Source organism: Canis lupus, chromosome 29 (genome assembly GCF_048164855.1).
Source record: "Canis lupus baileyi chromosome 29, mCanLup2.hap1, whole genome shotgun sequence".
NCBI lineage: Eukaryota > Metazoa > Chordata > Mammalia > Carnivora > Canidae > Canis > Canis lupus.
In genome coordinates this window covers 25363792-25383112 of record NC_132866.1, presented here as the reverse complement: position 1 = coordinate 25383112, position 19321 = coordinate 25363792, and the positions used below count along the sequence as shown (strand labels likewise).

Below are 19321 nucleotides of genomic sequence, written 5' to 3'. Positions count from 1 at the left end.
GGAGCGAGAGGCAAGGAGGCAGCCTAGGGTGGTAATGGGCCGGGCTTCCTGACACACGTGGACCCTAAAGGGCCAGGGCTGGAAGGGGCCTCAGAGAGTGTCAGGCTACCTAGAGTCACACACTGAGTTGGTGGCTGGGTTGGAACTAGAATCCAGGTCATGTGACTCCCAGTTCAGGATCACTCTCACCTTGCTCACTTGTGCACGTGCTGGCAAGTGTGCGTGCACGCACATACATGAACTCTGGGTATAAATCAGCTCACGGGCAAAGTGGCTGTGTCTCTAGGCAGAGCCTGCATAAGCCTCAGCTTTCCCATCTATGAAATGGGTTGGGGGTAACAGGAAGGGAAATTAAAGAGGCTGTAAGTAAGGTGCCCAGCACAGCCAATGCTCAGCCAGTGCTTGCTCTTTCCATCTCCCATACCTGGCCCCCATCTCCCTGCAGAGAAAAATGCCATGGAGGCAATTGAAAAACTTTTTTTTCTTTCTTTCTTTCCTTCCTTTCTGGATTGAGCCAAGAAACAGTGAAGCTCTTTTCAAAACACCTTTATTTGAGTAAAAAAGACAGGGAAAGCAAAAACAAATGAGTAATTGTCAGAAGCCTTTCTGTTGAGTTCCAAACATCAGGAGGCTATTTTTATTAATTGATAGTTTGGGAACTTTCTGTTTTTCGACTCAATAAAAGTGTTGCTGTATTTACATGGACAAGTTAAGAGCCTGAGACTAGGCTCTCCCAAGTCAGTAGGTGAAGAAGGAAGCCCAGGCTGCCTGAGAAGAATCTGCCTTCCTTTCCCCTGGTGAAATGGGGGCTTCTCCAGGGCCTCTTACTTGCTAGAGGCAGAAAGGGCAGTGCTTCTGCCCTGGGCCACAGAGTCAGACCCAGCCAGCTGGGATCCTGGCCTTACCCTGTACTAGCCGTGGGACCTTAGTTTCCTTAACTGTAAAATAGAAGTAGGTGATAATAATAACTGTGCTCAGGGTTCTTTTGAAGGCTTAGGGAGCTGAGTGACATGAAGCAGCTTACACATAGTAGGTATTCAGCGATCATCAGTCTTCCCCACCCACCCAAGGTTCAAGTGAACACTTCCTGGCTGCTCTGAATGTCCGCAGGGCCTCATACTTTGAGACACTAGAATTCCAAAGCCTGTTTGTGCTCCAGCCTGGACACTTCTGTCTTAGCTTCAGTCTTCTCATCTGTAAGGAGGTTGTGAATGCTGTGACTTAGCTCAGGACTGGGCCATGTGGCGAGAGACAGAAGTATCTCAGCTCTTAAAACAACTTCTAGTCTTGTTGTTGGGAGGAGGGTAAAGGAAGTAGGGGCAGCATTCTTGCTTTCCTCTTTCCTAGCAAAGAGTACCTATTCCTAAAGATCAAAAATCCCACTCCGGCATTAAGGCCCAGCTCAAAAGCCACCTCCTCCCTGAAGCCTTTAAAAGCTGAGTTCTCTTCTCTGTTTCTTGTGTCCCCCACCACATGGTGCCTATACATCTCTCACTGAGGCATTGCCTCAGCTTTGGCCCATCCATAGGTCTTGCACAAGATGGGGAGGGCTTTGAGGGTAAATCCATGTCTGACCCCGCTGGCTTTCTCTCCAGAGTGGAACCCTGTGTCTGGTGTGTGGAGGACACAGGATTATTTAGGGGGTTGGTAGGGGAGGGGAGTGGGAAGAGCGGGTAACTTGTTAGATAAAGGAAGGTGGTGGGAAGTGAGGTAGGCCCATCCTCGCTCACAGACAGCCCAGCCTCACTGGGAAGCGAGGGAGACAAGCAGGCGCTCCAGACACAATCAGGGCATAACCCAAGGGAAGACAGTACATTGTTTAGTGCTGTGGTCATAGGATCCTTTCCATCTGCTGAGATGGTCTCCTTCCAGCTATCTCATTTAACCTCAGCAGCTGGCCCTGCACAGAGTGCTTTTCATCCCCATTCGTCAGGGAGAAAATTGAGACCCATGGAAGGCTTGGCTTGCCCATGTCGGGACGTGCAGGGCTGGGATTTGAATTGGGTGTTCTGATGCCAAACGCAGTACCTTCCCCAGTAAACTTCTAGCAGGTTTAGGTATGGAGGGAGGCAGTAAGTCAGAGGTGGCCAAGGTCAGTGAGGGAGGATGGAGTCCAGAAACGGTTCCTGGAGAAGAGGGCTTAGGCTGGACCTACAAGTTCCAGAAGGGTATGGGGAGGGGGTGAGGAAGGGTCATGCCAGGTGAGGTGGGGCTTCCGAACCACAAGGGCCTAGGAAGTGGCCTGGAGAGTGATCTGAAGGGCCCCACCCTGGGGCAAAGCCCCGGTGGCCTCACTGGGCCTGGCCCTGTTACCCCTCTTGCACTATAAATGGGCTTTTCAGTTGCATCTGGATCTCCCAGCAGCCTCCTCTCTGTACCTCATGTAAGGTCCCAGCAGATTCTTGTCCGGAGTTGTAAATCACCATAATCCCTGGGCCTTTTCAAAGACTGATGATGGCCCCTGAATTCAGTTAGCAGATTAACATATCTCTTTGTTTTGTTCTTCCTAAATTGATTTCTTTTTTTGTGTAACACAAAAGAGATCCATCCAAGATATCTTCCTGAGCACTGCTCTACACCCTCATTCGGTGGTCTCCCCCCTGGGATCCACCTGCTGCCCTGTATGGTCCCAGGGTCAGTCTCCTTCACTGTCCTCTGCCTACCCCACGTCCCTCACCCCGCCGCCCATGGCTGGATCCCTCCAGTGCCTCTGGCTTTCCTGCCCTCCCTCCTCAGCCATCTTTGAGTTTCCCCTTCCCCTGAGAAGTCTCTCTCTGCCTTGGCAGCTCTGAGGACCAGCTTGTCTTTCCTGAGGTAACTGCCTCCCAAACTGGTGTCTCATCTTGAGTGACTTCCTGCAGGGCATGCCCCCTCCTTTCCTGCCTGTCTCTGGGACCTGTGGCCGAAATCTTCCAAACCCTACCTGGCCTATATCTGCTCCTCGGATCAGAGATATCCAGGGGTACTTGGCACCTGGCAGATACGCAAGTCAGGCCATGGACCGATTGGCTGTCTCTCCTGACAGAGTGCAGGGGGCTTCCCCTGAGTGACAGCCCCAGGCGGGTGCTCCATCCCAGCCCCCACTGCCCTGACATAACCTGGGCCCACGCCGCCGCCGTGAACCCTGCAGGTCAGCTTCATGCCTTCAAGGCTCCCGATATACTGGAGTGCAGGAGATCACTACTTGCCTCGGGGTGCCCTGGCCCAAGCCCGGGCTGGTATTTCCAAGAATAACAGCTTCCTACAAGGAAGAAGGATCTGCCAGCAACCAAATAAACACAAGTTTTATGGGGTGATTAATACTTGGAGAGATAAGCTCGTATCCCAGTTTTTCAAGGTCTCCCTGCTCCTCTCAGAAATGTTGGTTCGGGAAGAGCAGCTGTGGGTCCTGGCAGAAAGCTGGAGCCAAGACTTCACTTACAGGGTGCTCTGATAGCTCCGTGTGCCCACCACAGCCTGGGTCCTCTGCAGGGTGTGTGTGTGGGGTGGGAGGGAGTGGACAACACAAGAATTGAAAACCCAGCCCCTTCTCCTTGAAGGCTGTTTACTTTGGGGGACACACCATATAACTGCTCAGAGGTGACCTAAACCCAATTCGGCAATGAAATGTGGCTGACGCATAAAACCGTGTGTTGGGGGTGGTACAGTTGGGGAGAATTCCAGGACTTCCCGTAGGAGATGAGTTGAGTTTCAAGTCAGGAACCAGACAAGGTAAAAACGAATGGACTGGTTGGGGAGGAACAATTAGGCCAGATGGGAGGGTTCTACATAGGCACAGGTGTGGGAAATTCGCAGTTAGGGAGCAGAACCTTCAGGGTGGGGAGCGCAGTGAAGAGGTAGTAAGTGAATTCAGGAGAAGAGTGTGTGCACAGGTAGGGGCACAGTGCGTGCCTCCCAGTGGGGAGAGAGCCACAAAAGCAGAAAGTTTCTGGCAGCTTCTGTGCTGTCAGGTCTTTCAAAAGGAGAAAATGGGGCCCAGAGAGGGAAGAAGGGCCTTGCCCAAATTCTCCCACCTAGTCAGAGGCCAGGCTGGGCCTGGAATTCCTATCGCCCAGGCTGATCTGGGCATAAGGTCAGCATGAGAAAACATCACCACATCAAAATGGTAGTGGCTGAGCTCAGAAGGGCACTAGGGGGCCACTGAGGGTGTGCTCCCGAGGCCTCATGGCGTTCGGCTTCATCCCAACCTAGGCACGGGTTTGCAAGTCCTGGTAAGAGACCTGCTTACTGAAGAGAGAGTTGTACAGAGACTCTCAGGGGAGGGTAGCTTTCGGAGGGGCAGGCTGCTGCTGCTTCTGGGCTGGTCTCTGGGCTGGTGGGCCAGCCTGGCTTCCCTGCATGGAGCTAAGCCCAGCTAAGCCTGGGCCCTCCCTGGAGCTAAGGTCCTGGGTTAGGTCTCCTGTTCAGGATGTGCCTTGGCTTGGCAGCACAGAGTGTGAACCATGTTGGCCAGCAGAGGACCACGCTGCCATCTGGGGCTTCCGCTTCGCAGGCTAAACCAATATTTACCTTTGGCTGTGGCTGCCAGGGGCTGAGAGGCAAATATTAGTTTAAGGAGGCTGAGCAAAGCGCTGGGGATGGAGGAGAGAGCTGAGGATGCTGATGGCCATTTCTTCCTTTCTGAAGTTTTCATTTTTTCTTGACTGAAACAAAATTTTGTTGTTCCTCCTGCCTCAGAGACTCTTCTGGCACTTCTTTCTGCTCACCCCAAATTCTGCTAATCATTGTTGGGGCTTAGCACCAAGACCTCCCCTCCACCAGAGAGCCTTCCTTGACCTCCCCTGTTCTTGTGACCCTTCCACCACCTGAGGCACGTGGAAGCCTAAGTGGCTCCAGTAATTCTGCATCATGTATTGTCCTGCTCTTTAGGAAAACAGCATAAATCCTTTGTAAATATTATAAGGAAAGTTGTTATTGCACCCATTTTGCAGGTAAGGAAAAAGAGGCTCAGAGAGGTCTGATAACTTGCCCAAGGTCACACAGCTTGGGAGAACTGGGCCATGGGCCCAGGAGTGTGGGCTATGTTACTTCCTAGCGTCTCTAAATATGAGTCCACCTGGTCCCCCTGTGGAGTCTGGGTGCCTCCCAGGGGTGGGGAGTTGGCCCTCCTGTGTCTTCCAGGGTAGACCTCACGAGAGCTCAGGACGTCAGGGATCAGCTGCAGAGATGGTTGGCCAGAGTCCCCTCAGTGTTGGCTGGATGGGGAAGTGGGGGGTGCCCAGCATCCTGACTCAGTGGTGAGGGTGGTCTACCTGCCTCACAGTTCCCTGAAGGCTTTTGAGGGCTTCATCTAGTTCTCTTCACAGTGCCCTCTGTTTTTTGTTTTTTGTTTTTACCAGAATGAATATATGAAAAGTGCAACCAAAGATAACTGGCAATATTAAACTATTTCTAATATCCAGAAATGGCAGTTTCAGATTTTCCAACTAGTAATCTCTTTGGCTCAAGATACGGTTTTGAGGAGCTTGGAGAGACCTGGGGCGCCTAGGGTGGTGCATGTATAGCAGAGGAGCTGGGACCTTGCAGTCAGTACTAGGGACAAAGCCCTCATTTCAGAAGCAGGAGACCTGACTGAATCAAGACTTGCCATGGCCACTCACTAGCTCCGAGCCAGCCTCCCAGCTCCTCTGTGCCCCAGCCACCCCATCTGTTATTTGGACATCATTACACACGTGCCATTTATTTCTCAGAGGGTCTGTGAGGCTCATGGATGTCTAAAAGTGTTTACACAAATGGCAAGGGCTATTGCTTTTAGGTTAAAAAGGAATGCTTCATTTAAAAAGACCACCAAATAGACAACTCCCAAGCCAGTCCTGTCCTTAGAAGAGGAAGCCTTAAAATCAAGTCCCTGCATCTGGGTGAAATGCAAACCATGCTATCTAAATTGTGTCTTGGAATAAGATCTATGGTTCTCCAGCTGGGTTCCTTGGAACACTGGGGTTCCAGAACCATCTCTGAGGGGGCTGAGTTGGCAGGCCTCTGTGGCCTCCTCTTACACTTCAACCAGAGCTTTTGGTTTTATTGGACAGATTTCACTGCTCAAAAAAAAAAAAAAAAAAAAAAAAAAGTTTGAGAACCATTAGACCAGATGAGTCTGAGAATCTCTATGTCTAAGATCCTCTGTCTTGAAGATTTCATAAATCTTAGAGTTTGTGACTCCAAATGTTTCTGGGATATTCTACCCTTCTCTCCATGAGCCTCAAAAAGTATTTGTTTCTCCTAGCTTCCCTGTGGTAGAGTTCATATGGAGAGGGTGGAGGCGGGTGTGGGTTTCGGGACGCTGCCCAGGATGGGTGGAGAGACCCCTTCCCTGTGCACGCCGTGTACTCGCCCCTCTGGGCTCCTTCCCCTGCCCCATGCCAGACGCTGCCCAGCAGGAGGATGTTTATGGAGACAGTAAATGGGCTGGCAGCGCCTTCTAAACGGGGGCCAGCAGATACCCGCCAGCCGGCCTGCTGCTGCAGGCCGACCCGTGGTTAAAGATTATCCAGTGCTCCGGATGTGAGAATCTAAACAAACAAGACTCTTGGGCTGATGGCAGGCCCCGCTTCAAAGGAGCCCCTTGCCTGCCCCCCGACGGTCCCTGCACCAGTGCCCAGGCCCTGCCTTGGTTGTCCGGCACTGGCTGGCAACATGGGGGAGGGCCCGCTGGGTCCCTGGCCAGAGCTGGCCCCAGGGCCCTGGCCTGGCCCTTCCCCTCCTCTCCTCTCCCTTCCTCTCTCCCCACTGGCCCTGCTCAGATTATTCTCTGGCGTTTGCTAGTATGGTTTTCCCACTGAGTGCCTCTCAGTTCTGTTGGTCCAGACTCTCTTGTCCTTCAGGGCCCAGGTCAAATCTTGTTTCTTCCAAAATGCTGTCTCTGGCTCACTGTGAAACAGGAAGGGGACCTCAGGCTCTATGGGAGAGCGTTATCCTAAAAGGGATATTTATCCTAAAGAAGAGAAGGCTCAGAGGGGGCGCCAGGGAGCCAGTGTGGGACAACTATGGATCCATGCAAGGAGAGCTTTCCCAACAGTTATGGGTGTTCAGAGACATCAGATAGCCTTGGGATGTGGCAAGCTTCTTGTCCCCGGGAGCATTCTAGGCAAGGCTGGGTGAGAACTTGGCAGGGATAGATGGATTTCCTCTGGAGACACTAAGAATTTTGTAAGGAAATTATATTCAAATATTTTCTTGCCTTAAAGCTTTGATCCTCCCACAGCCCAGGGGCCCAGGTACTGGCTTCTCCTCTCTTTAACCGCTGCCTCGGCCTGGGCACACAGTGGGTCAGCACGTGGGGGATGGCAGTGCCAGCTTGGCCTCGCTGCCCTTGTGGGGCCTGCTTATTTCTGCCCTGGCCTAAAGTATCCATAGGGCCGCTGCCAGGCACTGGATTAGGCAGGAGCTGAAGACTGACAGATTCCTTCCTGAAAGAGGGGACACTGAGAGGGGAGCAGCTGAGCAGCTTCTCCTGTGGCCTTGAGCTGCTCCTCCCTCGGGGCTGCCACATAAACACCTCCAAAGTTGGCAGCCGTGTATCCCAGGCATGGGTTACATAACTTGTTGCTTCAAAGGGGCCACCGTGCTGCTTGGAGTTACTGGTTGCCCTTTGCCCTTTCCCTACCTTGTAAGTCTGGGCTGGCGTCGGTCCCCGGGTACTCTCCCCGTGGCTTTGGGGGCCTGGACCCTTTCCTGGCTTTCCACCGGATGTTGGCCCAGTCAGCTCTGACCTTCACTGGCCCTTCTGCAAAGGGAGGTCTGAGCAGCTACTCCATCTCGAGTGTCATCTATTTCAGGGCCCTGCACAGCTGGGCACACTGAGGGATGGTTATTTTGGAGCTTGCTGGCGGCCTGCAGCTGCTCTTGACCCTGAGGGGCTGCCTAGCTGGGGCAGAAGACAGACTTGGGCTGGGCACTGGCCCCAGGGATGCCATTTTTAGCTGTTTCCCAGGCTCTCCTGTACCTTTTCTCCTAACTCCTCCAAAATCTCAAGCAAGGCCAAAGGGATCACTTTCCTGCCCCTTCTCCCTTGCTTACCACCCCCTACTGTTTCTCCTTCCTTCTCTTCTTTCTCCTCTCATCTCCACTGTATAGCTTCTTCTTCCTGGTCCTTAGTGATATATTCATGACTGATGTAAAGTCCTGCTGCTGTAGGTTGAGAAAGTTCATTGCCTGGTATAGAGGGACCGAACTTTGGTTGACAGACAACCTGAGTAAGCACTAGTACCTGAAGTTATCCAGGGGTCCCAGAGGCTCCCCACTCTGCCTCCAATCCCCACAACATCATCACAACACAGGCATTATTACCCTCATTCTCTAGCTGAGTGGCCTGAGGCTGGGAGGTAAGTTTAGCTACTGGCCACCATTCAGGTGCTGGATTGGACGTTTAAACCCAGGCCTGTTATCACCCCAGTGCCCATGCACTTCTGAGCCATGGGGCATGTAAACAATAACAGTGGCTCCTTTAACCTAGTGATTATTATGTGCTACTTTTCTAGATGCCCTGTGTAGCTTACTGCATTTTAACTTCACAACATCCCTTCTGAGGGAAGTATTAGAATACAGATTTTTTAAAAAAAGATTTTATTATTCATGAGAGACACAGAGAGGGAGGCAAAGACACAGGCAGAGGGAGAAGCAGGCTCCCTGCAGGGACCCTGACCTGGGACTCAATTCCGGGTCTCCAGGATCAGGCCTGGGCTCAAGGTGGCGCTAAACTGCTGAGCCACCCGGGCTGCACTAAATAAATAAAATCTTTAAAAAAAACTCTAGAAGTATAGTGTAAATATCAAGGAGGTAATGACCCCACTGTGCCTTGAGCTGGGCAGGAAGCATCTGGAGTACTGAGTCGGTTCTGTTCATTGTCTAAGAGGTGGGAAGGTGTGTGGTGGGTCTGAGTGTATCCTGAGGGGAGCTGCTTTCCTTATGGGGCCAGCATTGGCACAGAAGGACACTGAAGCTGAGAGAAGTCAAGTAAATCTACCCAAGATATCCTCGGATACAAGGAGGTAGATTTTAGTCTGAGAGAAGGAAACACTTTCTTAGAGTGGCTCAACAGTGGCACGGGCTGCCTGGGAGGCCCAGAAGCGGGCATATTCAAGAACAGAAGGACTCCTGAAGGGGCAGAGTTCAGGGGAGCGCATGTCCAGCCGCATTCAGAAATCTGTGCTGCCAGTCTGCCCAGCTTCATGGGCCCTGGGGCTGATTGTCCTGAGTGTGTGTGGGGTGAGGTAGGGAGAGGAGTGTGGGAGTGCATGTGTGCACGAGCCCTGTGACAGTCTTCTTTCTGTAAGCTCTGGCTGGGTATCTCTGAGCCTTTTGTTTTCTAGTCACCCTGCTGTCCCTGTCCCTTCCTCTCTGTCTCCAACCCTGGAGTCCTCTCCGGCCAGTGCCTGCTAGCCCCAAGGGAGGAGGAGCAGGGGCTGTTCCTGGGGGCCCAGGTCAGCCCACCGCCTGTCCCAGGTCCCCACCACTCTCTCAGGCCTCCCCCTCCTGTTTGGACCTCTTTGCCTCTGCCTCTCTGCAGCCCCCAGCCTCTCTGCACCATCGCTGTCACAGAGTCAATTCCCTGGAATAATCGCATTTTCCAGTTGGCTCCCTCCTTCTTGCCAAGCACGATGCTGGGAAATCCCAACCAGCTAGGCCCCAAGAGGCTTCCTCAGAGAGGCAGGGGGCTTGGGGGAAGGGCCCAGCATGCTCTCCCTTCCCGGGCCCAAACAACACTTTTCCAGGAAGGGGCAGGGGGAGAACAAAAACAAGGAGGCTTTAGAGATTGTCTCTAAATTCAGCTGGAGCTGATTCTGCTTCAGCTGCCCCTACCAGTCCAGTCTTCCAAGCTTCGCTTCCACGCTGAGCACCCCAGCCATCCTTACCCAGGTCCTGGAGAGAAAGCACAGATTCTCCCTTGGGGAGGCTCGGAGAAAAGGCTCCCGGGGAGGGATTGGCCCATGATGCGGTCTACAGTGCGTGGGACTAACTAGCCAAATTTGGGGATTCTGACCCCCACAGATGGGGATCAAAAAATAAGGAGGGCTTTGAAAGCCAAGAATGCGGTGTCGGGAGTTGGACAGACCTAGCTTCAGTCTCGGATCTGCCGCTTGGTGGCTGTCACATCACATCTCTGAGCTTTATCGCCATAATGGGAACACTTCCATGGGATGTTTTAAGGATGAAATGCAGGGGTAATTCATTATGCATGATGACGTTTATTATAAATGCTAGGCCTCCATAAAGTAGGACATAACACAGCCATTAAAAAGATGTGTTGGAAACACGGTTATTGACATGGAAAGGTGTTCAGGACGTAGTAAGTAGAAAAGCTAGTTTTGAAAAGGAAAGTTGTATAGCAGGGTTCTTAGCCTGGAGTCCATCCCCACAGAAGGCTTTATGTGATTCACAGATGCCCTGAAGTTATCCACAGAATTTAGGAAGAATGTGTGTTTTTCTGAGGACACACGTCAAAGTCACTACATTTTCAAAGGGATTTGTTACCCATAAGAGGTTAAAAGGTTATATATAGCATGATTCAGTTTTTGTATTAGAAAAAGTAACTGAAGGGACACCCGGGTGGCTCAGTGGTTGAGTGTCTGCCTTGGACTCAGGTCATGATCCCGGGGTCCTGGGATCCAGTTCCACTCCCCCTGCAGGGAGCCTACCTCTCCCTCTGCCTATGTCTCTGCCTCTCTCTGTGTCTCTCACGACTAAATACATCTAAAAAATTCATTTTTATAAATAAAATCAAAAAATTTAAAAAATCTTAAAAAGTAACTGAAGAATATATTGAGGGAAAAAAAAGAAAAAAGCTGGAAGGTATACCCAAGTATTAAGAGTACTTTTCTCCGGATTGGTGGGCTGAGGGGTGATTATGTTTTCTTTTTTTTTTTTGGCTGGACTGTCTTTCCTACAAAACACAGTGTGTCTCGTAATGATTAAAAAGGGAGAGGGGTTGATTTCCAGTGAAGTCACCTTCAAAAGGAAATGCTGGATAAATTCGTAAGTTTAAGTTCTCGCAGCCTCAGTGCCCTGCGGCAATGATAACTGGAGAAGAGGTACTTGTTGGGAGGAGACAGACTTATGCAAAGAGCTGTTCTGGGGAAGAGGGTTCCCTCTGACCTTGGTGGGGGTGGGGGTGGGGGTGGATGTCCGCGGTGCATTCAGCCGGTCACTCACTGCTTGTCCTCTCAAGTGCTCAGCGCTGTTGTAGCTGTTGGGGACCGAAAGGGAGGGCCCAGGAGTTAAATCGATAACTTAAAAAAAAAAAAAAAGACTTATAAGCGTGCCATTGAGAAGGGAGGCTCTTTCATTTTGGTGCCCCTCCTTGCGGCCTTGATGCTCAGCTTCAGCAACTAGTTGGAGGCCTGCGTCGCCGCTCCCCGCGGCCTCCCGGGCCTGTTCCCCGCGGCCTCCCGGGCCTGTTCCCCGCGGCGACCGGCGGGGCGGGGCGGGGCGGGGCGCGGCGGGGGGGGGGCGGGGCGCGGCGCTCGCCCGGCCGGGCCCCGCGTGACCGCGCCCCGTGTCTCCCGCTCCCGGCGCAGACAGCGAGCTGGCGCTCCCGGACTGCCTGCGGCCGCGCTCCTTCACCGCCCTGCGGCGGCCGTCCCTGCGCCGCGACGCCGACGAGCCGCGCCTCTCCGTGAGCCTGTGCGACCTCAACGTGCCGGGCGCCGACGGCGATGGCGACGACGCCGCGCCGGCCGCCGGCTGCCCCATCCCGCAGAACTCGCTCAACTCGCAGCACAGCCGCGCGCTGCCCGCGCAGCTCGACGGCGACCTGCGCTTCCACGCGCTGCGCGCCGGGGCGCACGTGCGCATCCTCGACGAGCAGACGGTGGCGCGCCTGGAGCACGGGCGCGACGAGCGCGCGCTCGTCTTCACCAGCCGGGCCGTGCGCGTGGCCGAGACCATCTTCGTCAAGGTCACGCGCTCGGGCGCCGCGCGGCCCGGCGCGCTCTCGTTCGGCGTCACCACGTGCGACCCCGGCACGCTGCGGCCCGCCGACCTGCCCTTCAGCCCCGAGGCCCTGGTGGACCGCAAGGAGTTCTGGGCCGTGTGCCGCGTGCCCGGGCCGCTGCACAGCGGCGACATCCTGGGCTTGGTGGTCAACGCCGACGGCGAGCTGCACCTGAGCCACAACGGCGCCGCGGCGGGCATGCAGCTGTGCGTGGACGCTTCGCAGCCGCTCTGGATGCTCTTCGGCCTGCACGGCGCCTTCACGCAGATCCGCATCCTCGGTGAGTGCCCCCCGCGCCGCCCCGGGGGGACCCCGGGAGACCAAGGCCGCCCCGCTGCCCCGCCAGGCCTTGGGGGCGGGGGGGGGGGCGAAGAGTGTGGACCACTGAGTTTCACTCTCGGACACGATTAACCCGTGTCCCCGACACATGCACGATGCTTAAAAACAAGGTTTCCACCAGCAATTAACTTTGTGAGGCGCAGTTTCCATTCCTGCACGATGGAAATTAGAGCCTCTGCGTCTTGAGGACGGCTGTGTGTCCAGATGAGAGAGCCGTAGGGGACGTCCGCAGTCCGCAGCCAGCTGTTTGCGCGGCGCCGTGCCTGGGTCTCGAGCCTCAGGAGGGGGCGGGGGGGGGGGGGACTTGGGGAAACCGGGCTGCCGGGCTCTGGGCCTTTGTTTCCTGGGATGGAATGGACTGGTGGATGTGGACTTGCGGATATTTCTCAGAGCGCCCTACGGCATAAGGTGTCTTTGAGGAAAGGGTCCTTGGTTGAAAAGTTTGGAAAGTACTGAGTTGACAAAAAGTGTGTGTGTGGGGGGGGTGCTTCACTGCAGAACTTCTCAGAGCTTTTAATACATAACGTGAATCTTCAAGGACGTTATGGTTATGATGTACAGCTTTTTCTGAACGAATGTGGCCAGAAATCTTCTTTTCACAAAGCCTCTCCAGGGGCCTCTGTTTCCCCAGGGTGCACAAGTATGCATACTTTGCCAGAGCTGGTCTTCTTTTTTTTTTTTTTTTATGATAGGCACACAGTGAGAGAGAGAGAGAGAGGCAGAGACACAGGCAGAGGGAGAAGCAGGCCCCATGCACCGGGAGCCCGACGTGGGATTCGATCCCGGGTCTCCAGGATCGCGCCCTGGGCCAAAGGCAGGCGCCAAACCGCTGCACCACCCAGGGATCCCCAGAGCTGGTCTTTTCCAACCGCTGCGCTAGACTGGGCTAGCTCCATTACATTCACAACGAGGCCTACTAAAGTGCAGAGTTTTGAATCCCACCTGCAGAGATTTTGATTCTGTAGATGTTGGATAAATCCAGATAAGATCTGAATTCTTTTTTTTTTTTTTTTTGTAAGATTTTATTTTATTTCAAGAGAGAATGAGAGAGCAGGGAGGGGCAGAGGGAGAGGGAGAGAGAGAGAATCCCAAGGAGGCTCTCCATGCTCAGCGTGGAGCCACACACGGGGCTTGATTTGACAACCCTCAGATTACGACCTGAGCTGAAATCAAGAGTTGGACACTTAACTGACTGAACCTCCCAGGCCCCCTCTGAATTAAAAAAAAAAAAATTATTGATTGATTCATGAGAGGCAGAGAGAGAGGCAGAGACATGGGCAAGGGAGAAGCGAAGCAGGACTTGATCCCAGGACCCCAGAATCACACCCTGAGCCAAAGGCAGAAGCTAAACCACTGAGCCACCCAGGTGCCTGAATTCTTTTTTTTAAGCAGGTTTGCTCAGGCAAGTTTGGAGATCTCTGGGGTTCATAGCCCCATCCTAGACCTCACCCCAGGAGGCTTTGTAGACAATGTATGTGAGTGAACGTGTGTTACGCTCTAAGGTTGGTATGTCTGTGTGTAGGCACACGTGATGAGTAACTGAAAGCATGCATATTGCTGTTGGTGATTGTGAGCATGTTAGAGTTTGTGAAATTAGATAAAATATGTGGGGACTTCTTATTCTGCAAAGAGACCAAATGAAGATGCAGTGAAAAATAAATTTGAAAAGGAATGAAAAGAAATGAGGCAAGGTGCTAAGAAGTTATGATTGAGGAAAACGGATCAGTAAGAAATGAAAAGAAATCAGGAAGGAAAGAAGTTGGGGTGAAAATTCAGGATGGAATAAAAAGAAATCAGACTGGGGTGCGGAAAAAAATCAGGCTGAGGTAAAAAGATACTTGGCTACACTCACTGGGAGACACTGCTCCTCAGACGAAGGAAATTACATAAGGGGAGGGTACTCTCCCACCTCAGCACCATCTAATAATAGATAAGTAGCTTTCCAATGAGACTTCTGTTCCCCAAAGAGGCTTACTAGACACAGGAGAAGCTTAAAAAAAAAAAAAAATCAGGGCTTAAATGTCCTGAGAGGTAAGTGGGCCAAGGTGGGTGTTTAAGAATAATCATCTAGATATATGCTAAACGATGTATGCTAACCAGAGGGCAGTTGGGCTGTAGAAGAGCTGGGCATCTCAGTCAGCAAATTGGTGTTTGGCGATCCTGATGGACTGCAAAGGAAAAACAAGCCAGGGACAGTGTGTGAAGGGTTATTATTTACCTTACAGAGGAGTGGTTGGCTTCATGAAAGGCCTAAGTGAACTAAGAATGGAAGGATATTTCCTATCCTCCAAAACTACTGCCAGTTTTGTACTTAATGATGAAATGTGAGAAACGTTCTCATTAAAGTCAGGAATATCATAGGGATGCCTTAAAGTATTGTTCTGAAAATGCTAGCCAGTGCAATAGGGTAAGAAAAGGAAATACAAAGTATGAATTTCTGAAAGAAGATGATAAAATTAACTTGAAAACTATTAACACTAAGAGAAAACCCATGGATATCTAATGAATACTTAGAAACAGTGAGTATTAAATGAATTAGAACACCTAATGATGAAAAGGATCTCACAGAGCATTTATGTGTAGGGCAATGTGTTAGAGCCTGTGGGAAAGTCACAGGTGAATATAATTTCCTGCTTTCAGGAGGCTCATAGTTCACCTGGAAACAAGGCTGTTTACCTGGGCAAAGAACAAATAATACCCCAGCTCTGTGGTGGTTTAGTCCCATGTATGTGGTGTGTGTGGCTGGTCAGTGCTAAGTAAGTAATGTGGTTCGTGGGGGTGGTCAAAGGTCCCCAGAGGAGGAGCTTTGAGGACAGCCCCAAGGGGCTCCCTGGACAGTTAGGTCTTTGAGGGCAAGGGCTCTGTCGGTATCATTCTCAGTGTTATGTTTACACAGTGGATGGTACCTAGTAGGTACCTGGTACCTTGTTGAAGGGAGGAGCAAGCAGGGAGGAAGGAAGAAAGGAAGGTGAGGAGAGGAGTGGAAGGAGAGAAAGGAGGGAAGGAAGAAGGGAGAGAATGTAGCACAGAATGAGCTTAGGAGATGCTGAAGGGCATCTGAGAGGTGCCAATGCACAGGAGAAGGTGGGGGGCTATGTGGGGTGGCGATGGAGCCAGCACAGGGTTTGGAATAGGAGGGTCAGGCTGGGACTGGAAGGGCGCTGTTGGGCAGGAGGAGGGGACTTTGTTGTCTAGCACGGGAAACCTTGAAGGTGAGGATGCACGGGGAGGGTGGAGGTGGGATTCTAGGCGGGGGGGCTTGTCTGGAGCCTGCTGATGGAGTAACGACAGAGCATGAAGTGGGCCTCCAATTTGCAGGTGGGAACAGAGCTGGGGCCGGGCACTGGGCCACTTTATGGAATCCTGCCCTGAACCCATCCAGTGGCTGGGCTGTGTGGTCGTTGCTGTGTCAGCACTTTCTCTCCTGGGAACCTCCAGGAGGGGTGGGGACCTGAGCTTTCTCCCAGTAGGCCTCTCAGTGGCTCATGCGTCCCCCCACCCTTGCCTTCTGCAGGCTCCACCATCCTGGCAGAGCGGGGCATCCCCTCACTGTCCTGCTCCCCTGCCTCCACACCAACCTCGCCCAGCGCCCTGGGCAGCCGCCTCTCCGACGACCCCTTGCTCAGCACGTGCAGCTCCGGACCCCTGGGAAGCTCTGCTGGCGGTAAGTAGGCCGACCGCTCGGAGAACCCCTGGCTGAGGCCGGCGTGTGGCCTCTGGGTCAGAGGCGGGCCCTGGAGGAGCTGGAGATAGGATAGGCTCAGTGAACACTTGTTGGGTGGTAATTTCTGGGGTGAATCCCACCCTGCCCCGCAGCTGGGCAACTTTCTCCCGAGCACTTTTTAGCAGACAGGGAAACCCAGAGGATAGCTCAGGAGGGGCCTTCCTTACAAGAGCGTGGGCTGCCTCCCTTCCTCCATCGCGCTTCTCCTCTCGCTGCCGCCCGGGGCCCTCATCGGGTGCCTCCTAGTGCCCAGGAAGTGGGTTGTCAAGGTAAACAAGCAGATCCCAATAAATGGAGTGAGACACCAGGGGCTCTCTTCTCATGAACCTGGGGCCAGACCGGGCCATGTCCTCACTGACTGGTGTCCACTTGTCCCCAGGGACGGCCCCCAACTCACCAGTGAGCCTGCCTGAGTCGCCAGTGACCCCAGGCACAGGACAGTGGAGTGATGAGTGCACCATTTGCTATGAGCACGCAGTGGACACGGTCATCTACACATGTGGCCACATGTGCCTCTGCTATGCCTGTGGCCTTCGCCTCAAGAAGGCTTTGCACGCCTGCTGCCCCATCTGCCGCCGCCCCATCAAGGACATTATCAAGACCTACCGCAGCTCCTAGCCCGTTGTGGCTGCCCCGCCACCCCTGCACGCCTGCCTCCTCAGGCTTTGGCCCCACTCCAGCCGAGGGGCAAGCCAACAGGGCTCCTCCTCTTCTTCCTCATCTTGGAAACTCTTTTCCCTTCTTCATTAAACATGGGAAACTGAGGCCCTCAAAGGTTTGGGAAGAAAGGGGATATAGGGCAGGGAGGTGAGGGGCAGATACGAATTGCCCAGCAGAGAGGAGGGGGGGAGTTAGCTCTCTCCGTCTTTCCCGTCTCTGCACCCAGCTCCACCCTGCATGCTGAGGGGCTAAACGGGGGTCTCAGCCTGTCCTAATCCTTCCCCATCTGGGGCAGTCTGCAAGGAAGTCCTCCAGTCCATGTGAGAGTTAGAAAACACGTTTCTTCTGGGCAGATGTGTCCCTGAGCTAGGGCATTTAGGAGTATGGCCTGGACTTCAGCCTCTATTTGTTCTCTTAGCTAGCTGCCCTTGAACAGTGTACAACCTGCTCAACAGCCCTAGGCAGGCAGCCTCTCAGCTGCTACCTTACTCTCTGACCTGTATCTATCTTCTCCTTCCTCTCTTCCCTGTCCCTCAGGCCTGGCAACCAGGGGGGAAGGCCAGTGGATGCCTCTCGCCCTGGGCAGGCTGCAGCCCCCATGCCATGTCCCTCTCCTACTCACCCAGGACGGGTGGATGGACAGGCCACAGAAGGCTCCAGGTTCTGGGTCTCTGACCCTGTGCCCTGGCAGAGATGCAGAGGGCCCCTTCCTGGCCACAGCCTTTCTGTCCCAGTCATCTCGTGAGATGCTGCTGCCCAGGGCATCAGCCTCAGTGTAGGCAGCGTCCGTCTTGTGGCAGGGTCTCCAAGAGCAGGTTTGCATCTGTGCTCTGTGACCTGTCCTCTGGGATCTCAGTGCTGTCCTGGGCCTGGCTGATACTCAGACTGTAGCATTCCTAGGCACGGCCAGGGTGCTGGAGTGGGGGTGGGGGTGGGGTGCCCTGGGGTAAAACCAGCCTTTTTTCCTTACTTTTATTTATTTATTTATTTAGTTTGTGGGTAGGTCTTTGGGGGAGGGGATTGAGTTGCCATCCCCCGGACCCCTAGAAATGGTGCCCTGGTGTGCGGAGTACCTGGCGAAAGAAGGCTGCAGAGGTAGTTATCACTCAGAATCTTCCCCAGGCTCCAGCACAAAGTCCATAGCCATCTGTATTTACCGTGAATTAGAGCTCCATAAAAGGGGCTGAATTTGGAGGCGGCCTGTCAAATTGTGTCCATTTTACAAAGAGATAGACTGAGCCTCCTTAGCCCTGGGGCTGGTGAATCACCCAGAGCCACAAAGTGCCCTTCCTCTCTGGGCTGCAGCAGGGTTAGCAAAGTTGGCTCAGACGTGTCAGGAGGCCCAAGAGCTTCCCCTTCCATGAGGACATAAAAAGTTCTGGAAGGCTGAAGGAGGGGAGTCTAGCTTGGGCCAGGGAACACGGCTGGGAAGGTCTACTCATAGTAGAGCAGGGAGGCTGTTCTTAGGAAGGCTCTTCGCCTCCAGGAAAGATGGAGGGAAGGGGCCTGGTCCCAGCACCTCTGGGTTACTCCTGGTTCTGGGGTGGAGTGTCCCCTGGCCCCTGCTCTTAGGCTATAGCTCTCAGCCTTGCCTGCCCTACTCTGATAGGCCATGGGCTAGGGCCTCTCTCAGAGTCTCAGCCTGGTCCCCCACCTCCTGCCAGGCTCCCAGCCCTCTTCCCCCTCCAGTGGCTTTTCACGGCCATCAGAGACTCTGCTCGCTGTGGCTGGCAGAGTATGGAATTCTAGGCCTGGCCACCTGCGTGGCCCTGGCCAGGTCATAGCCCCTCTCAGCCTCAGCTGCAACCTCTGTAAAATGATTGTTTGGGGGAGGAGAGCAGACTCTCTGTGGGACTCTTGGGAGTTCTTTGGTGAGGAGGCCCTATGGGGTGGTGGGTGGGACAGCACCAGGGGTTAGAACACCAGGCTGGGCCTTTGCCCCTGCCTTGCAGTGGGTCCCTAGAAAGTCATGGTTCCCCTGTGGGTCTCTGTCCCCAGCCACTGACCCTGGAGACCTCTTCCATGGGAGTAGGGTGGGGTGGGCCAGGGGGTGACCCTCTACAGTCAGGAGTCTCATGTCAGAGGCAAGGGAAGGTCTTAAGTGCAGGGGCTGCGTGGCTTGAGGTTTGGGGAGAGGAAGCCATCCGTATCACCGTCTCTGTTAGTGCTGGGATAGTTGCTGCCTCCTTTGTGAACTTGGATCGCTGTGATTGTGAATAAAGGTGATTTCGTACCAGCCTGAGGGCTGCGCTCTGCTGTGTGGAGGGTTGGGGAGGGAGGGAGGGTCGGGGTGGGGGTGAACGGCCAGGTGTCCTGGAAATGGAGGGGAGCCAGCAATGGGGGAAGACTCCCTGGAACGGGGGACTGGAGTGACCTGGGACTTGGACAGTAGGGGCTGGAAGGCCAGATGAGCCTTGTAAGTTAAAAGGGAGAAGCCACTGCCCTTTGGTGGCCTCAGATGCTCGGATCCTTGAGGAGCTGTGTTTACTGGGGCAGGAGTAGTGAGAGTCCACAGGCCTGCTCAGCTCTGTGTTAAGGCTGAGGTGGGCTCAAACCTGGCCCCAAACCCTCGTGGGGTGACACTGCCATCTAGGGGCTAATGGGAGGATGACAGATCCATCACACAAGTCAGGAGGGGCCAGTATAGGTGACAGCTGGATAGGAAAGGG

The 19321-nt window shown here is 53.7% G+C and overlaps 1 protein-coding gene across 5 annotated transcripts in view; it reads left to right on the top strand.

Moving 5' to 3' along the window:
• The window catches only part of NEURL1 (neuralized E3 ubiquitin protein ligase 1), a 79348-nt gene extending 60460 nt beyond the window's left edge, over window positions 1-18888 (top strand). For 4 of the 5 annotated variants that reach the window (XM_072805461.1, XM_072805462.1, XM_072805463.1 and 1 more), the window contains 3 exons: window positions 11514-12209; window positions 15783-15932; window positions 16372-18888. In XM_072805461.1, the coding sequence (XP_072661562.1) occupies window positions 11514-12209; window positions 15783-15932; window positions 16372-16610 (1085 nt within the window). In that variant the 3' untranslated portion in view covers window positions 16611-18888. Of the gene's footprint in view, window positions 1-10892; window positions 10972-11513; window positions 12210-15782; window positions 15933-16371 lie in introns of all 5 variants that reach the window. The other variant, XM_072805464.1, reaches the window with a different exon arrangement.
• The last annotated feature ends 433 nt before the right edge of the window (window positions 18889-19321 follow it).